At 34.9% G+C, this 17296-nt stretch overlaps 1 protein-coding gene across 5 annotated transcripts in view; it reads left to right on the top strand.

Moving 5' to 3' along the window:
• Positions 1-17296, top strand: part of LOC150104041 (ecotropic viral integration site 5 ortholog-like) — a 340587-nt gene that overhangs the window by 273316 nt on the left and 49975 nt on the right. For all 5 annotated transcript variants that reach the window (XM_090396705.1, XM_090396704.1, XM_090396706.1 and 2 more), the window contains one exon: positions 1081-1248. In XM_090396705.1, coding sequence (XP_090252831.1) covers positions 1081-1248 — 168 coding nt within the window. The remainder of the gene's footprint in view (positions 1-1080; positions 1249-17296) is intronic.

Here is a 17296-nt window from a genome sequence, read left to right as displayed (position 1 = left end):
TATATGGAATTTGTCACTTTCAGAGCTTTCCTTCTCATTGATATTTGTTTTCTTTGCTGGGTGAAGCCACTTGCTGTAGTGAAGCGGATGTTCGTAGCAATTTGGATCAATGTTGGAATTTCTGTTATATCTTCCAGAAATGATGTCATGTATTAGAGATAATTCTTGTATTTTCAGGCAAATCAGTGTTAGAGCTGCAATAACGCAAGATGCCTTGAAAAATATTGTCCTGTGTCCTTTAATTATACGTATGACTATAAGGCGTTGAACTCTGTTTAGCTTTTGTCAATTTTTCTTTGATTTTAGTGAATGTTTCCAGGCAGGTGCAGCATAAGATATTAATGGTAGTATAGCTCCGGTATATATTGTTTTCAGCACTTATTGGCCTAATCCCCACTTAATCCTTGCCAACTTTGCTGGAAGGTTTACAATTTGTAAGCTTTTTTTGGCAACATATGGGATATGCTTGTTGAAGGTAAATCTTTCAACTATTATTACTCCTAGGTATTTTAGCTCACTGGCTACCTCGAGAACTTCTCGGTTTAGGAAGACCGTAACAGATTGTTTTGATTTTTTACGCGAGATGTGGAGCACTTTAGACTTGCTGCTATTGAGTGTGTGTGTGTGTGTGTGTGTGTGTGTGTGTGTGTGTGTGTGTGTGTGTGTGTTGTTCTAGTACTTAATTTTTCAGTTTACCCAGATCCTTCAACAGTGGTACTGGAGGGAGGGAGATCTTGTAAAATCAGGTGATGTCCCAGCTGACACGATATACAATGTTTTATCATTATAATGTGCATAGTTTTAGACAGGTTATAATAAAATTTTGTGAACTAAGTCCATGTCCTTTCCTTCTAGGTTATGTCTATCTATCTATATATTTCCTTCTAGGTTATGAGTTATATCTATCTTTGATCCTTTAACAACCTTCAAAATGGTCTACCACTTATAAACAACTGCAAATAAAAAAAATAAAAAAAAGTAAAAAAAAAATACATGTGATTAGTACCATTTTATTCTAGCAGTGCAATATTTTTTTGTATTCTCAAAATGGTAAAATATTAATAGCTTATTTTTGACCAGCAACATAAACAAGATGATCGCGTGGAGCCTTCACCGCCATCTAGAAAAGAGAACAGAACAACAGTTACTAAATTGCAAGAAGAAATTATGTCTGCTAAACTTCGTGAAGCAGAAGCAATAGCAGAGTTAAAGGAGTTGCAGCAGAAAGTCCTGGAACTGGAAACCAAAGTAATTTAAATTTTATTACTCATATAAACTGCAGAGAATTTCTACTGAATATCTGTCAGACATATTTTCTAAATTGTGATGCAATAATTAATTTTTTTCTTCATTTGAAGAATGATTTTTTAATCTTTTTTACTTGCAAACTGATTTTCTTTAGAGCAATAAATATTTATTTTAACAGCAATATTATTGCATATGAATATACACTTTGCACTAATTTTTCCTAACATTTATGCAGAATATTGATTGAAATAAGATATTAGCAGTTTATTTAACCAAATTGACTGCAGATATATATATATTTTTTTTTGTATAAAAATTAACAGGGAGTATTATATCAGTTCTGTTTTGAAATCTTCTAATATCTTGAGTTTAATACATGCTGTTGGTTTTGGCTTTCATCCAACCTTATATCTGCTAGCTGTTGGTTGACCCCACTTTCAAACATAAAGAAAATTTTTATTATACTGCGCCACTCTATGTTTGAAATCACGCAGTTATTGTGAAGGAATCAATCATCAAATAGCACAACAGTAATGTGAACTTACTACAGGCCGACATTTTCTTACTTATGCATAGGGTTTCCCTCAAGATTCGTATTTTAACGAGTGGTGCAATGAAACTGAAATTAGGCAAGCACAAGAATCAAGTTAAACAAGATATTTAATTCTCTCACAAATTATTCTTACATAAGAAACGAAAACTCTATTAAGATCAATACAATTAGAAAATAATTTATGCATTCTATAAAGTATTTAGATTCTACTCAGCTGAGTGCATCATTTACTGCTAGAACATATATATAAGGCTTTCACAATTCTCATCCGTTAGGATTTCAACTTAGTTTCACCTTAAACAACAACAATATTCAGCAAAACACTTAAAAATTAATTCTTTTTAGTCTCATAGAATAATCACAAACTTCAATTTTATCGAACACTTAGCTGGCATCATCAATATCTATCAGAGGATTAAAATAGTTCTTAAAAGGCTCAGTCTTGAATTTACATATACATTGTGAGATAACATTCAAACACGAACTAATTCTTCAATGAAGTTTCTCACATTAGTTTCACAAGGAAATGTTTTATAATATCACTCATTCAAGTTTGACTTGCTGGCTCCAGCAACACGAAATTTGACAAAGTTCTCTGTACACAAGCAACACTATCACACGTTAGTTATAGAATAGATATTCTTACCGGTATGATCATCATAGCTTGAACATTATGGAAAACTCTTACAACACTTCTAGGCTCTCAAATAATCTTCCACTATAGGCAACACAAAACTTATACTATCTCTGAGTTCAATAACTTATTTGTTAAGACTGGTAAATGTATTTTCTTGCTCGTAATAACTTGTCTTACGATAAATTTCGATCCTATTATTATCCTTTCACTCAGGTAAATTCCTGTACAAGGTGACAGGAAACTATAAATAAATGAGTTCGAAGTAAGATTCATTAAAATAGGAACAAGTTTCCAAATCTTTATCATGTCGTACGATCCCAGGTTAGATCACATCTCATGACCTTCCTACACTTTCTCCATTTTCCTTCTGGTTCCTTCTTCCTATATCCAATAAATCCTCTCTCTTTTTTCCGCCCAAACGTGTTTTTCTCCGCTCTTTCAGTTTACAACGAAATTCCCACGTGATCATTGTACAGTTCCCAACACTAAGGCACGCGCTCTCTCAAAATAACTTAGTTTTCTGACAGCAGTTAATCAAATCACATTAGCAGAGTCCCTTAGAAATACTTTCATTTTCAGTAACAACAAATGAAATGCATATATTACAGTTCACTTAGGATACATTTACAAGATAATATAAAGAATTTATATAAGATAAATAACTAAAAAAATTACAATTATTATTTCAATGAACAAAAAACAGTAAGTGTTTAAATTACAATTTACTTAGGAGCACACTTAGATCAGGAAATGCAATTCGTGTTTAATCATGAATGAAGTGTTAATAATCATAAAATTCTTCATTCACAATTTAACAATGCTAATAAATACTTGGTTATAATTTCAAATATTGAATGTTGGTGAACGGGTCAAAGCTGTATAACTGAGAGGAGACCTCCACATAGCCTTTAAAAGGAATGCGGAGAACCGACCAGGGCTTCTGACCTAATGTCCAATCCTCACCTTCTCGTGGTGCACCCTGTTGGGTATCTACTTGGATACTGAGCGAACGAGGATGGGCCGGCAATTTGGGATTTAGCCGACCAAATTGTATTCTTATTGGTTAAACCAAAATAAAAAAATGATGATACAACATGACAGAATTTCATGCTGGCTGGGGCGTCGCCCAGTTAAACAAGGCCCCCGTTGTTTTCGCCAGGGCAAACAGCGAAAAGTCAGCTACTGGAACAAATCTGAAAACAAACCCCAACTCAACATCACCAGAGTTAAAGATCTGTACTATCACCGTAAGAAGCCTGAATGGCAAAGAAATGGAGCTAGCTGAGGAATTAGATAAGTACCAGATCGACATAATAGGGGTGACTGAAATAAAAAAGACCAAAACTGGTGAGATCTTTCTGAGCAATAAATACAAAATGTTATATTCAGGCAATGACAATCAAGGAAAAGAAGGAGTAGCCATAGTATTCAACACAAAATACGAGGCTAATCTTCTGGAATGGCAGTCAGTCTCAAGTAGAGTAATGTGGGCAAATATGAGAATGGGGAACTGTACAATGAGACTTATTTGTGCCTATGGTCCCACAGAAGGTTCTACTAAGGTAGAAGTGGAGGAGTTTTTTGAGGCTTTAGAAAAAGCAACTGACACAATGAAAAATGAAAAGTTGGTCCTTGTTGGGGATCTAAATAGCAGAGTAGGAAATGATTGTGAGACATACAAAAATATTTTGGGAAAATTTGGAGAAAAGAGCAAAGCTAATAATAATGGCAAATACCTGTTGGATTTCTGCTCAGGACATGGACTGGTTATTACTAACACCATGTTCCAACATAAAAATGTGCACAAATCCACATTGAGAGAAGAGGCAAGGAATAAGAAAAGTCTCATTGACTATGTTATTGTTGATAGTGATGTTTTCTCCGTGGTGCAGGACACCAGAGTGTACAGAGGATTTGAAATTGGAAGTGATACTATTTAGTCTTGAGCAGGATAAAATTGAATTTAATATTGAAAAGAATAACATGTAAGAAAGTTTTAAAGCGAATAAAAGTTGAGCAGCTCTCAAATGTGAACTGTAGATTAAAATACACAAAGATTATTGAAGAAAAAATGAAAGAGTTTGAGAACAGGAATCAAACCTTGGAGATTCAGTGGCAAACTCTGAAGAAAACATTGATTGATTCTGCCAGAGAGGCATGTGGTGAGCTTGTTTGCATGGATAAAAAAATCAGAACTCCCTGGTGGACACAGGAAGTTAAAGAGGCAGTGAAGGAAAAGAAGAAAGCATATCAAAAGTTCCTGTCAAATAAATCAGCTTGTGCTCTTAGAGAATATAGAGACAAATGCAAGAATGCTAATCACTGTGTAAAACTAGCTAAACAAAAGTCATGGGAGGACTTTGGCAAGAATATAGAAAATAAATATCAAGAAGGTGGCAAAATATTCTGGAGGTTGTTGAAGAAGCTTAAGAATGGAGGAAAGAGTGCTGTAAAACACTTGACCAAAGACTAGAGATCGCAGATATGAGAGTCCTGAGAAAGATTATAGGCGTGAACAGATGGCATCAATGGCAATATCATATTAAAAATGAGGATATTAGGAAAGAACTCGACATTGTCAGCATCCAGGAATGTGTTAGCAGAGCTAATCTCAGGTGGTATGGTCACTTAAACAGAATAGGCGAGGAAAGATTAGCAAAACAAGTGTTCTCTGCCAGGTTGTCAGCAAAACGACCCAGAGGAAGACCAAGATATAGGTGGATTGATACGGTACAAAGTGCTTTAGACAATAGAAATATAGGATCTGATAATGTTGGAGTCTTGACAAGTAACAGACTGATTTGGAGGAAAATTGTAGATAGGAAATTAATAATGATGTAATTTTTTACATGTAGTACTATCATATCCTGTACACCCCTTGAGGGTACATGGCAGGAATTTGATGATGATGAACTGCAGACTAACTTATCAATAATGTATAATAATAATAATGTATTATTTATTATTATTTTTTCTGTTTCATAAATTTTAAATATTACTGGTTACTAAAATTATAGTAAATAACATTTTATATCAGCTGACAGCTAAGAAACCCAGGCCACATTTACAAAAATGTTAAGTAGTGTTGTTCTGTGTAAATCTATAAAATTCAAATTGAAACATCATCATCATCAAATTCCTGCCATTTACACTCAAGGGGTATACAGGATTTGATAGTACTACATGAGAAATTTACATCATTACCAACTTCCTATCTACAATTTTCCTCCAAAACAGTCTGTTACTTGTCAAGACTCCCACATTATCAAATCTTATATTTCTATCCTCTAAGGCATTTTGTACCGTATCAATCCACCTATATCTTGGTCTTCCTCTGGGGCATTTTCCTGCAAACCTGGCAGAGAACATTTGTTTTGCTTATCTTTCTTCTCCCATTCTAAGTGTCCATACCATCTGAGATTAGCTCTGCTAACACATTCCTGAATGCTGACAATGTCAAGTTCTTTCCTAATATCCTCATTTTAATATGATATTGCCATTGATGCAACCTGTTCATGCCTCTAATCTTTCTCAGGACTCTCATATCTGCAGTCTCTAGTCTTTGGTCAAGTGTTTTACTTCTGACCCAGCACTCAGATCCATAAATTAAAATTGGTTTGAACACTGTCTTGTATACAGCTAATTTAGTGTTCCGACTAATTTCTCTCTCATTCCATATGAATTTATTCAATTAAATTCCTACCATACTAGCTTTGTTGATTCTGTTGTCTATTTCCATATTTAATTTACCATCTTCACTAAAAATCGTGCCTAAGTAGCTGAAATGTTTTGCTTGTTTCACAGGTTCTCCATTCACAACACAGTTGACATTTTCAATGATTCTGCCTATATTCATTGTCTTTGTCTTTTTATCGCTGACCTTCATACCATAACTATTATAACAGTTATTCAATTAAGTCAGGGAATCTTGCAGACTTGTAGCGGATTTATTTAGAAGTATGACATCATCCGCATAAAGCAAAGAGCTGACATTAACATCTACAATTTTGATATCATGTTTAATACCACTTTCCTTCATAATGTGATCCATATAGATAATGAATAACAGAGGGGATAATGTACATCCCTGTCTCACACCAGATTTAACATTAATCCATCTTCCTGTACTTCCTTTAATTCTAACTGCTGACTTACAACTCAAATAAAGACTAAGTATTGCTTGATATAATGCCCCATTGACACCATATAACTGCAGCATATTGAATAGCTTCTTTCTTCGCACCTTGTCATATGCCTTTTCTAAATCGACAAACCTTAAATACAGATCTTTGTTATTTTCCCATGATTTCTCCACTATTTGTCGTAAAGTGAAGATCTGATCCTGACAGCCTCTATTTCACCTGAATCCAGCTTGTTCAGCTTGTTTTTCGCCAAGCTTTTCTTCCACAATTCTTCTCAACTGTTTCTCAAGTATACTTGCATATATCTTACCAGAAACACTCAGTAATGAAATGCCTCTGTAATTCTCACATTCAGTTTTATTTCCCTTTTTATATATGGGTACTATGAGAGCTCTACTCCAATCATCGGGAATTCATCCCTCTGTCCAGGCTTTCTGAACTATGCAGTGCAGCCACTGTAAGACTCTTATACCACCATACTTCAGCATTTCTGGTCGAATATCATCTACTCCTGCTGCCTTTCCACATTTCAAGCCTTTGATGGCTTTTTCTACTTCAAGTATGGATATGTATTCCTGACTGCATGCCTGGTCAGTGTTTTTTATCACTGTGCTGTCATCACTTCTTGTTTCATTTAGCAGTTTTTCAAAGTAATTATTCCATACTTCAAGGATATCTTTTTCTCCCGTTTTCATTTCACCTTTATCATTTTTTTATGATATTTTTTTTAATGATAAATTTTTTTTTATCATTTCACTTTTCTCCATTCCTAAGCTTCTACAACAACCTCCAGAATATTTTGCCACCTTCTTGATATTTATTTTCTATGTTTTTGCCAAAGTCCTCCCATGACTATTGTTTAGCTAGTTTTACACAGTGTTTAGCTTTCTTACATTTGTCTCTGTATTCTCTAAGAGCACAAGCTAATTATTTCCTAGGAACTTTTGATATGCTTTCTTCTTTTCCTTCACTGCTTCTTTAACTTCCTGTGTCCACCATGGAGTTCTAATTTTTCTATCCTTGCAGACAACTTCACCACATGCCTCTGCCTCTCTAGCTGAATCAATCAGGATTTTTTTCACGGCTTGCCACTGAATTTCCAAGATTTGGTTCCTGTTCTCAAACTATTTCATTTTCCTTCAATGATCTTTGTGTATTTTAGTCTACAGTTGACATCTGAATTCTTTAAAACTTTCTTTAAAAACATTCTTTAAAACTTTCTTACATGTCGTTCTTTTCAATATGAAATTCAATTTTATCCTGCTCAAGACTAAATAGTATCACTTCCAATTTCAAATCCTCTGTACACTCTGGTGTCCTGCACCAGGGAGAAAACATCACTATCAACAATAACATAGAGACTTTTCTTATTCCTTGCCTCTTCTCTCCATGTGAATTTGTGCACATTTTTATGTTGGAACATGTTGTTAGTAATAACCAGTTCATATCCTGAGCAGAAATCCAACAGGTATTTGCCATTATTATTAGCTTTGCACTTTTCTCCAAATTTTCCCAAAACATTTTTGTATGTCTGACAATCACTTCCTACTCTGCTATTTAGATCCCCAACAAGGACCAACTTTTCCTTTTTCATCGTGTCAGTTGCTTTTTCTAAAGTGTCAAAAAATTCCTCCACTTCTACCTTAGTAGAACCTTCTGTGGGACCATAGGTACAAATAACTCTGATTGTCCAGTTCCCCATTCTGATATTTGCCCAAATCACTGTACTTGACACTGCCAGCAATTCAAGAAGATTAGCCTCATGTTTTGTGTTGAATACTATGGCTACTCCTTCTTTTCCTTGATTGTCATTGCCTGAATATAATATTTTGTATTTATTGCTCAGAAAGATCTTACCAGTTTTGGTCTTTTTTGTTTCAGTCACCCCTATTATGTCGATCTGGTACTTATCTAAATCCTCAGCTAGCTCCATTTCTTTGCCATTCAGGCTTCTTATGTTGATAGTACCGATCTTTAACTCTGTTGATGGTGTGTTGGGGGAGTGTTTTCAGATTTGTTTCAGTAGCTGACTTTTTGCTGTTTGCCCTGGTTCCCTGGCGAAAACAACGGGGGTCTTGTTTAACCGGGTGATGCCCCAGCTGAAATGAAATTTTGTCATGTTGTAGCATCATTTTGTATTTTAGTTTAACCAATAGGAATACAATTTGGTCGACTAAATCCCAAGAATGCTAATTTTTTTTTATATGGTCTGTAAGTGGTTGAAAGGGTTATATATATATTTTTAAAGATTTTTACTAGTTCTTCAGATTTGGATTTGTGGTTTTAATATTTTTTGGATATAGTAGGAATTGCAGCCATTGGCTAAGAAGGTTTTGCAAAAGTGGTCAAGTTCTAAGCTAAATCCAAAATTGCCAGCACATCCTCGTTTGTTCAGTATCCAGGTAGATACCCAACAGGGTTCACCACGAGAAGGTGAGGATTGGACATTAGGTCAGAAGCCCTGGTCGGTTCTCCGCATTCCTTTAAAGGCTATGTGGAGGTCTCCTCTCAGTTATACAGCTTTGACCCTTAAGCACCCCAAAAATTGAAACATATGTTTGTTTATTTTAGAGATTTGCCGAACCATGATTTGGTCAAATGATCAAATACCAAATCGATCCTAGGATCCAGTTTACCCTAGATGTAGAATCAAATAAGCAGTTAGCCTTTTTAGATCTTCTAATTCTTTGCCAACCAGATGGTAACCTATATTTGTCAGGTTATAGACAGAAGACTCGTACATGCCATTATATCCATGCTGAATCTCACCACATTCAAAAGGCAGGAACTATTAAAACACTGGTTCATCGGGCCCACTCCTTTTGTTCTTCAGACGATCTTTTACAGAAGGAACCGCAATATATAACTTCTTCCTTTCTATCTAATGGTTATAAGAATTGCTTCAATAAAAGAGCTTTGAGTAGTTTTAATATGTCTTCCTCTTCAAATACAGAAGAAATAACGCACATTCCTATCCCTTATGTAAAAGGCATTAGTGAATGTATAGCAAAAGTTTTAAACCACTGAATATTTTTGTTGCCTTTCGACTGTTTGGAAAATTCTCCACCTTTCTCACTTATCCTAAGGACAAGTTTCCACACCTTAATTATCCAGGTGTCTACCAGATTCCGTGCTCTTGTAGATTATCTTATTTCGGACAAACAGGAAGATCTGCTCCTATTCGGCTAGAAGAACACCAGTCTTATATTGAATACTTTAGACCTGAAAAGTCCGGACTTGCAGAACATGCCATCTTCACTAGACATAGAGTTCATTGGAGAAAGACAAGAGTCCTTCAGAAAAGTCGGCTCCTCATGGAACGCCTTTATAAAGAAACATGTGAAACTTTACTTCATTCTCCTAACTTAACCAGATCCGACGGCTTACGTCTATCCCCTTTATGGGAGATAGTACTTTATAAATCAGCTAATTTTTCTCAACTTTTTATTGTATACATTTTTTTTTGTTAGGAAATTTATTGACCTTTTTAGTTATCTTACACCAGCTACTTAGTTGTGATTTTTGTATAATTTTTGCCACAGGCGAAAATTATACTATTAAATAATCTTTGTACGTGAGTTATCCGTTATTAATTTTGTATCGATATGTCTACTCACGGTATACCTCTTTTAAAACTCAAATACCAAATATTTGGATTGAAATTTAGCTGAAACACCAAATATTTGGATTGAAATTTAGCTGAAACACCAAATATTTGGTGAAAGCATTCTGAATTCTAAACATTCTGGATTAAATTTTATAAACAGATTTTTTTAAAAAAAATACTCATTAAAACTGATAAAAAATTTAATGCTTGTATATTTTTTGTTCAAAACATTTGTTTATAAAATTTAATCCAGCATGATTTGGATGAATATCTGCAGTTATTTCATGTGGTTATTTGATTGAATAACCATATAACCACAGCACTGGTACAGGCTGATCTGACTAACTTCCAGTTTCCTCACTATGTAGAAGAGATTGTAGTCCAGCAGGATTGATAGGACCTTGAACATTCTGCATTGAAAACATTCTAGAGCTTTTACTGCTGATTCCCCTCTTATGTAAAACAACTTTACTGGCAGTGCATTATCCACCAATGTTAGTTGGTGGATAACTGCGACTGGAAGCTCGCACGCATTCATTATGAGCTGCCAGCGGTACACCTTGTGTTTTATAGAACTCTCATTTGCATGTATCTGACAAATGAAGCTTGCAGTACAGCACCCTCTATTGGTGAAAATTTGAACTATTTTTTTTTTTCCCTGCCAAAAAAAATCTTGCTCCTTGTGATTCACTTCAAACCACACTTTAATTTATGGGACACCCTCTGTGTGTAGTATAGTGTAATAATAAATAATAATAAAAATAGTAATAATAAAGTAACAATAATAAATAATAAAAATAGTAATAATAGTAATAATGGACAAATCACCCTTCATCCACTGGCCCAGTTTCCAATAATTCCATTTTTTGGTTATTTTACTTTGGACTGTTTCTATGTCTTGTCTATTGTTGCAGGATATTATTTATCTCAGATAAGTTTACTGTGTCATGATTTTTAGTTTTGTAAAATTTGTTTCAAGTCTTGTCAGTTTGCTTGTGTTGTTCAATTCATTTATCATCTTCATCAATTCATTGGATCTTTTGACCCAATTTGTTTCCTAAAATACTGATACCTTTCTTCTTCATCTAGTCAGGTTTTCTGAACACATGTTGAAGTACAGCTGTAAAAGGTATCTACTATTGGGTCACCTTGTTTAATACTTTTTTATTGATTGGGAAGTACTCTCCCTTTCTTTCTGCACAAAAAATTTGGTTGACTTGTTGTAAATAGCGTGGATTAGTTTGATATAATAAGTAGAAAGTCTCGTTTAGTGGTAAAAAACACACAACAGTTGTAAAAAAAAAACACTCCACAGGCATATAGTCAGGAATACATATTCATACTTGAAGTAGAAAAAGCCATCAAAGGCTTGAAATGTAGAGAGGCAGTAGGAGTAGATGATATTCGACCAGAAATGCTGAAGTATGGTGGTATAAAAGTCTTACAGTGGCTGCACTGCATAGTTCAGAAAGCCTGGACAGAGGGATGAATTCCCGATGATTGGAGTAGAGCTCTCATAGTACCCATATATAAAAAGGGAAATAAAACTGAATGTGAGAATTACAGAGGCATTTCATTACTGAGTGTTTCTGGTAAGATATATTGAAGTATACTTGAGAAACGGTTGAGAAGGATTGTGGAAGAGAAGCTTGGTGAAGAACAAGCTGGATTCAACCCCAATAGAGGCTGTCAGGATCAGATTTTAAGTTTTGTTTATCTGGAACAGCCATAATGACACAGTGCCAAAAGAGAAGCTATTCAATACGCTGCAGTTATATGGTGTCAATGGGGCATTATATCAAGCAATACTTAGTCTTTATTTGAGTTGTAAGTCAGCAGTTAGAATTAAAGGAAGTACAGGAAGATGGTTCAATGTTAAATCTGGTGTGAGACAAGGATGTACATTATCCCCTCTGTTATTCATTATCTATATGGATCACATTATGAAGGAAAGTGGTATTAAACATGATATCAAAATTGTAGATGTTAATGTCAGCTCTTTACTTTATGTGGACGATATTATACTTCTAAATAAATCTGCTACAAGTCTGCAAGATTCCCTGACTAAATTGAATAACTGTTATAATTGTTATGGTATGAAGGTCAGCAATAAAAAGACAAACACAATGAAAATAGGCAGAATCGTTGAAAATATCAACTGCGTTATGAACGGAGAACCTGTGAAACAAGCAAAACATTTCAGCTACTTAGGCACGATTTTTAGTGAAGATGGTAAATTAAATATGGAAATAGACAACAGAATCAACAAAGCTGGTATGGTTGGAAGTTAACTGAATAAATTCATATGGAATAAGAGAGAAATTAGTTGGAACACTAAATTAGCTGTATACAAGACGGTGTTCAAACCAGTTTTAACTTATAGATCTGAGAGCTGGGTCAGAAGTAAAACACTTGACCAAAGACTAGAGACCACAGATATGAGAGTCCTGAGAAAGATTATAGGCGTGAACAGATGGCATCAATGGCAATATCATATTAAAAATGAGGATATTAGGAAAGAACTTGACATTTGTCAGCATCCAGGAATGCATTAGCAGAGCTAATCTCAGGTGGTATGGTCACTTAAACAGAATGGGCGAGGAAAGATTAGCAAAACAAGTGTGCTCTGCCATGTTGGCAGGAAAACGACCCAGAGGAAGACCAAGATATAGGTGGATTGATACCATACAAAGTGCCTTAGATGATAGAAATATAAGATCTGATAATGTTGGAGTCGTGACAAGTAACAGACTGATTTGGGGAAAAATTGTAGATAGGAAGTTAGTAATGATGTAAACTTTTCATGTAGTACTATCATATCCTATACACCCCTTGAGGGTTCATGGCAGGAATTTGATGATGATGAAGTCTTTTTTAAGGAAATCTCTCTCTCTCAAAGGTATATTGGTGATTAATGAAACAGTATCAAAGGCCAATTAGAATATCTATAGATAAAAGATGGAGTTTAGAAGTGTGTTTAAAATTAACAGCAAGATGATAATTGCTTAGAAACTTATAACTGTGACAGCAAATTAAGTCTGCTACAGGTCTCAATAAAATGTCTTGTTTATAAATCTTAGAGAGAGCATGTAGTCAGGCAGAATGTCTCTGATAAGTTCTCAGTTTCTTTTTGAATTCAACTCTGATGATTTCACATAGAGGTTTGTTCAGTCATTTAATCTGACAGAGTAGGTTAATAAGCAGGTGATAGGTAGCTGTAGTGACAAGCATTAGGTATGCTTCTTCATATTTTATAACCGATTGTTGGTTCTTGTAGCGATAAAATTACTGTTATAGAGCTTTGTAAACTCAGATTAGAGGCAGATGTGTAGTTTTTATAGAACTTTAAGCTATGTCTGGAGGTGTGTTATTCATATCTCTTATCAACTAAAAGAAATTCTTTATTGGTATACTTTTGGGGATGACTATAGCTAAAGCATTTCTGAAAGGATAGCCATTTAATTATTAATTTAGTCATTTTAGTAATAAACTGACTATTAATTAAATATTATATTAGCTTTGATTAACTTAACTTTGATAGAGATTAATCTGTTAGATGATTCTGTAGAAATCTGGTATATGATAGTTCATTATTAGTAAATTCTGCATTTGATGCTTTGGCATCATTAATTTGACATACAGGAAAACCTTGTTTAATGTGAATTCGATATGCGCAATAATCAGTTAGCACGATTGAGTGAAATGATACTATTTCCCATTTTAAGCGAGTGATTAATCAGTTAACACGATTTTTTTGTTGCCAATCCGCACCGAGTGGAAAAACTGGAGATTGAGGATTATAACCAAAAAAAAAGAATACCTCTTAGTACAGGGAATATTCAGGCAAAAACTCTCAATATTTTTACCTCATTGAAAGAGACCAAATTTCAAGAGGAATGTGAAAGCTTTACTGCGAGTTTAGGATTGTTTTCACCATTTTAAAAATTGAACTGGACTGCATAATGTAAGAATAACTGGGGAATCTGCTAGTGCTGATAAAAATTCTGCTACCAAGTTTCCTGAAGAATTGCAAAGGATAATTCAGGAGGGTGATTATGACGATTGGTAGATATTAATCGGCAACAAAACTGGTCTCTTTCGCAAGCATATGCCAACTAAAACTTTTCTAACTAAAACTGAAGCATCTCAACCAGGATACAAAGTATCTGAAGATCATCTTATGCTCTTATTAGGAGGCAATGTAGAAGGAGACTTTAAACTCAAGCCTATGCTAGTTTATCATGTGCAAAAATCCAAGATCTAACATTATTAAAGAAATCAGCACAGTTGGGGAAAAAAACTTGGATTTAATGAACTGAATAATGAAGATGTGAGAAACTTGCTCGATTCCCGTTAAGCTAGAGTTAAGCTTTACACATATGGAGAACTTCAGCTGGCTAGTACAATTTTTAGAAAAGATGGCACATTAAACATGGAAAGCAGTAATTGAATAAGCATGGCCGGGTATGATAGTAAACTATTCAGATAAATTTTTATAGAACAAGAAAATGGGAAAGATACCCAAGGAGTGGAAGGAGAATAAGATAGTTCCATTATATAAGGGCAGTAGAGGGATGGAAGTGTCAAACTATAGACCAGTTTTTGTATTTCATCAGTAGTTAAGATTTTGGTGAAATTAGTGATGGATCATTTACAGCGTTGGGCAGATGAGGGTAATCTTATCTGTGAGAGTCAATATGGACTTGTCAAGGTGAGCTCTTGTTTTAGTAATATGATTGCCTTTTATAATAAAGTTACAAGAGCAGTTGATAAGGAAAAGGAATATTCTGCCACTTTCTTGGATTTTACAAAGAATTTGATAGTTTTTCACATAAGTTCATATTTAATTTACAGCACATGGGTTTGGATGTGTCAGTTTAGTGAACTGGATTGGGGATTGGCTGTTTGATAGTTATCAGAGAGTTGTGTATGGGGTGGGGGGCTGTATCAAGGATGCTGAAGGCTACAAGTAGGCTCCCCTAGGGCTCAGTACAGGGACCCATATTGTTTAACCTTTATATCAGTGGCATTGTCAATGGATTGCAGGGGATATTCAGGCTGTTTTCAGATGATGTGAAGCTGGGAAGAGTTATTAGTAATATTGCAGATGTGATAACTCAAGAGGATTTGGATAAAATGGAGAGATGGGCAAATGAATGAGTGTTTCAGTTCAATTCAGCTAAATGTTAGGTCTTGAAGTTTGGGATACATTGATGCTGCATACTCTGTTGGAGGAATTGTACTGGAGGAAGTGGAGAGAACACAAATGATCTGGTATGATGATTGATAGATACCTGAAATTCAGGGAATATATTGCAAAGGTGATGAAGGTAACCCAGAGGATTCCTGCAATACTGAGAAGGACGCTGACCAGCAATTAGTTGTCGTTCCATTGTATAAAGCAATGATCAGACCACCTCTGGACTATTGTGTTCAAATTTGGTCCCCAGGATTTGAAGGAGATAAATTAACCTTGGAAAGAGTGTAGAGGTAGATAACAAAGATATCAGGACTGCATAGTGTTAGTTATGAGGATAGACTGAAGGAATGTGGATTGCAGAGTTTGGTAAATAGGAGAAGTGATATATGATTGAGACGTTTAAACTGTTGAGTGGTAGTTACAGGGGTTGACACTGGGGAGTTCTTATGGTTGGTGTAACAAGGGGAAGGAGCAAGGACAAGTGGGCCCTCCCTGGAAGTTGTGAAAGAAAGTGATGAGCAAGAGGGTGAGGAGTGATTTCTTTGCATGAAGGGTGGTTAAACTGTGAAATGCATTGCCTGATAGTGGTGAGAGTATGAGTGGTGAATGAGTTCAAAGAGTGGTATGATAGACTTTGTGTTTTCTAGGGTGGGCCTTCCACAATGAATCTTGCAACTCCATGGAGGTCATGAATCATAATAATAATATAAAAGATTTTGAGGAGAATGAAAGGAATCAATAGAGAGCACCAGTGGTGAGCTATAAGGGGCTCGTGCGAGCCTTTTGTTAAATTTTTCTCAAATTTGCGAGCCCCTTGTTCTTCTTGTTTACTTTTTATTTTTTCAAAAAAAAAAAATTTTTTTTTTTTGAAACATTAAGCAACAAACTCATACGGTAACCTAACAAAAATTAGTCTATTCGGCAGTGTATAGATTATTTGGAATTATTGTTTCAACTCCTCTATAATGAATGCGCCCAAGTTTGAAAATAAGTGCATGCGCTATCGTTACCCTTCTGGTAGCCAATCAATTAAAAGTTTTTGTGTGAAATATGGCTTCTTTTTTTTTTTTTTTTTCTGTTTGACGTTGACGATGTGAGCCCTTTGTTAAAATTTCCATAGCTCACACTGGATAGCACTATTAAAGGACTATAAGAGAAATTAATATTAATAAAAAACTTGACATTATTGATATTCATGAACATATAAGTAGATCTAATCTGAACTGTAGTCTAAAAAATTTACTAGGGTTTGAAGCAAAAATTTTAGGAAAGAGACTGATCAGAAATAATATATATCTAGGTTAATGCAATTAGGAGTTCTGTACATCTGTTTTGATCTTTTAAAAGGTGTCAGGTCTGATAAAACAGCTTTCTTCTTGGGAACTAGACTTTTCATATCTGGTATATCCCTTTGAGCTGTATATCAGATGATGAACATTTAATTTGTTAATTTGTTTTTATCGTTTTCTTGATATAAATTTAGCATCTGATGTATTCTTCTTTTCAAGGATTAGGCATTTGCCTGCCTGTTCTGGCTTCACTAGTCTTTCCATTTGCAGCTGGTCCCCCCCTCTCTCTCTCTCTCTCTCTCTCTCTCTCTTTCCCTTTGGTCCACCATCTGTCCACCTCTTTTGGTAGTTGATATCCTTTCATCCTAAATAGATGTTCTTTCCATTTCTCTCTATATTCCTTGATCTTTTCATTTATATCATAAATATCTAGTTCTCTTCTGATATCTTCATTTCTTATATGGTCCAACTACTTTGTGCATCCTTTAATTGCTCATAATTATCTCCTCTCTGCAGCTTGTATTTTACTTTCATCTTTTTTTTTTAATGGTCTGTTTCTGAACCATATAGTAGAGTGGGAGTGGCCATTACTTTATAAAATTTTAGTTGAGTTTCTTGTC

This window comes from Typopeltis vanoorti, chromosome 8 (genome assembly GCF_054136105.1).
Source record: "Typopeltis vanoorti isolate ZY-2024b chromosome 8, IOZ_Tvanoo_1.0, whole genome shotgun sequence".
NCBI lineage: Eukaryota > Metazoa > Arthropoda > Arachnida > Uropygi > Thelyphonidae > Typopeltis > Typopeltis vanoorti.
Note: the sequence above shows the minus strand (reverse complement) of the source record. Positions and strands in the feature narration are given on the sequence as shown.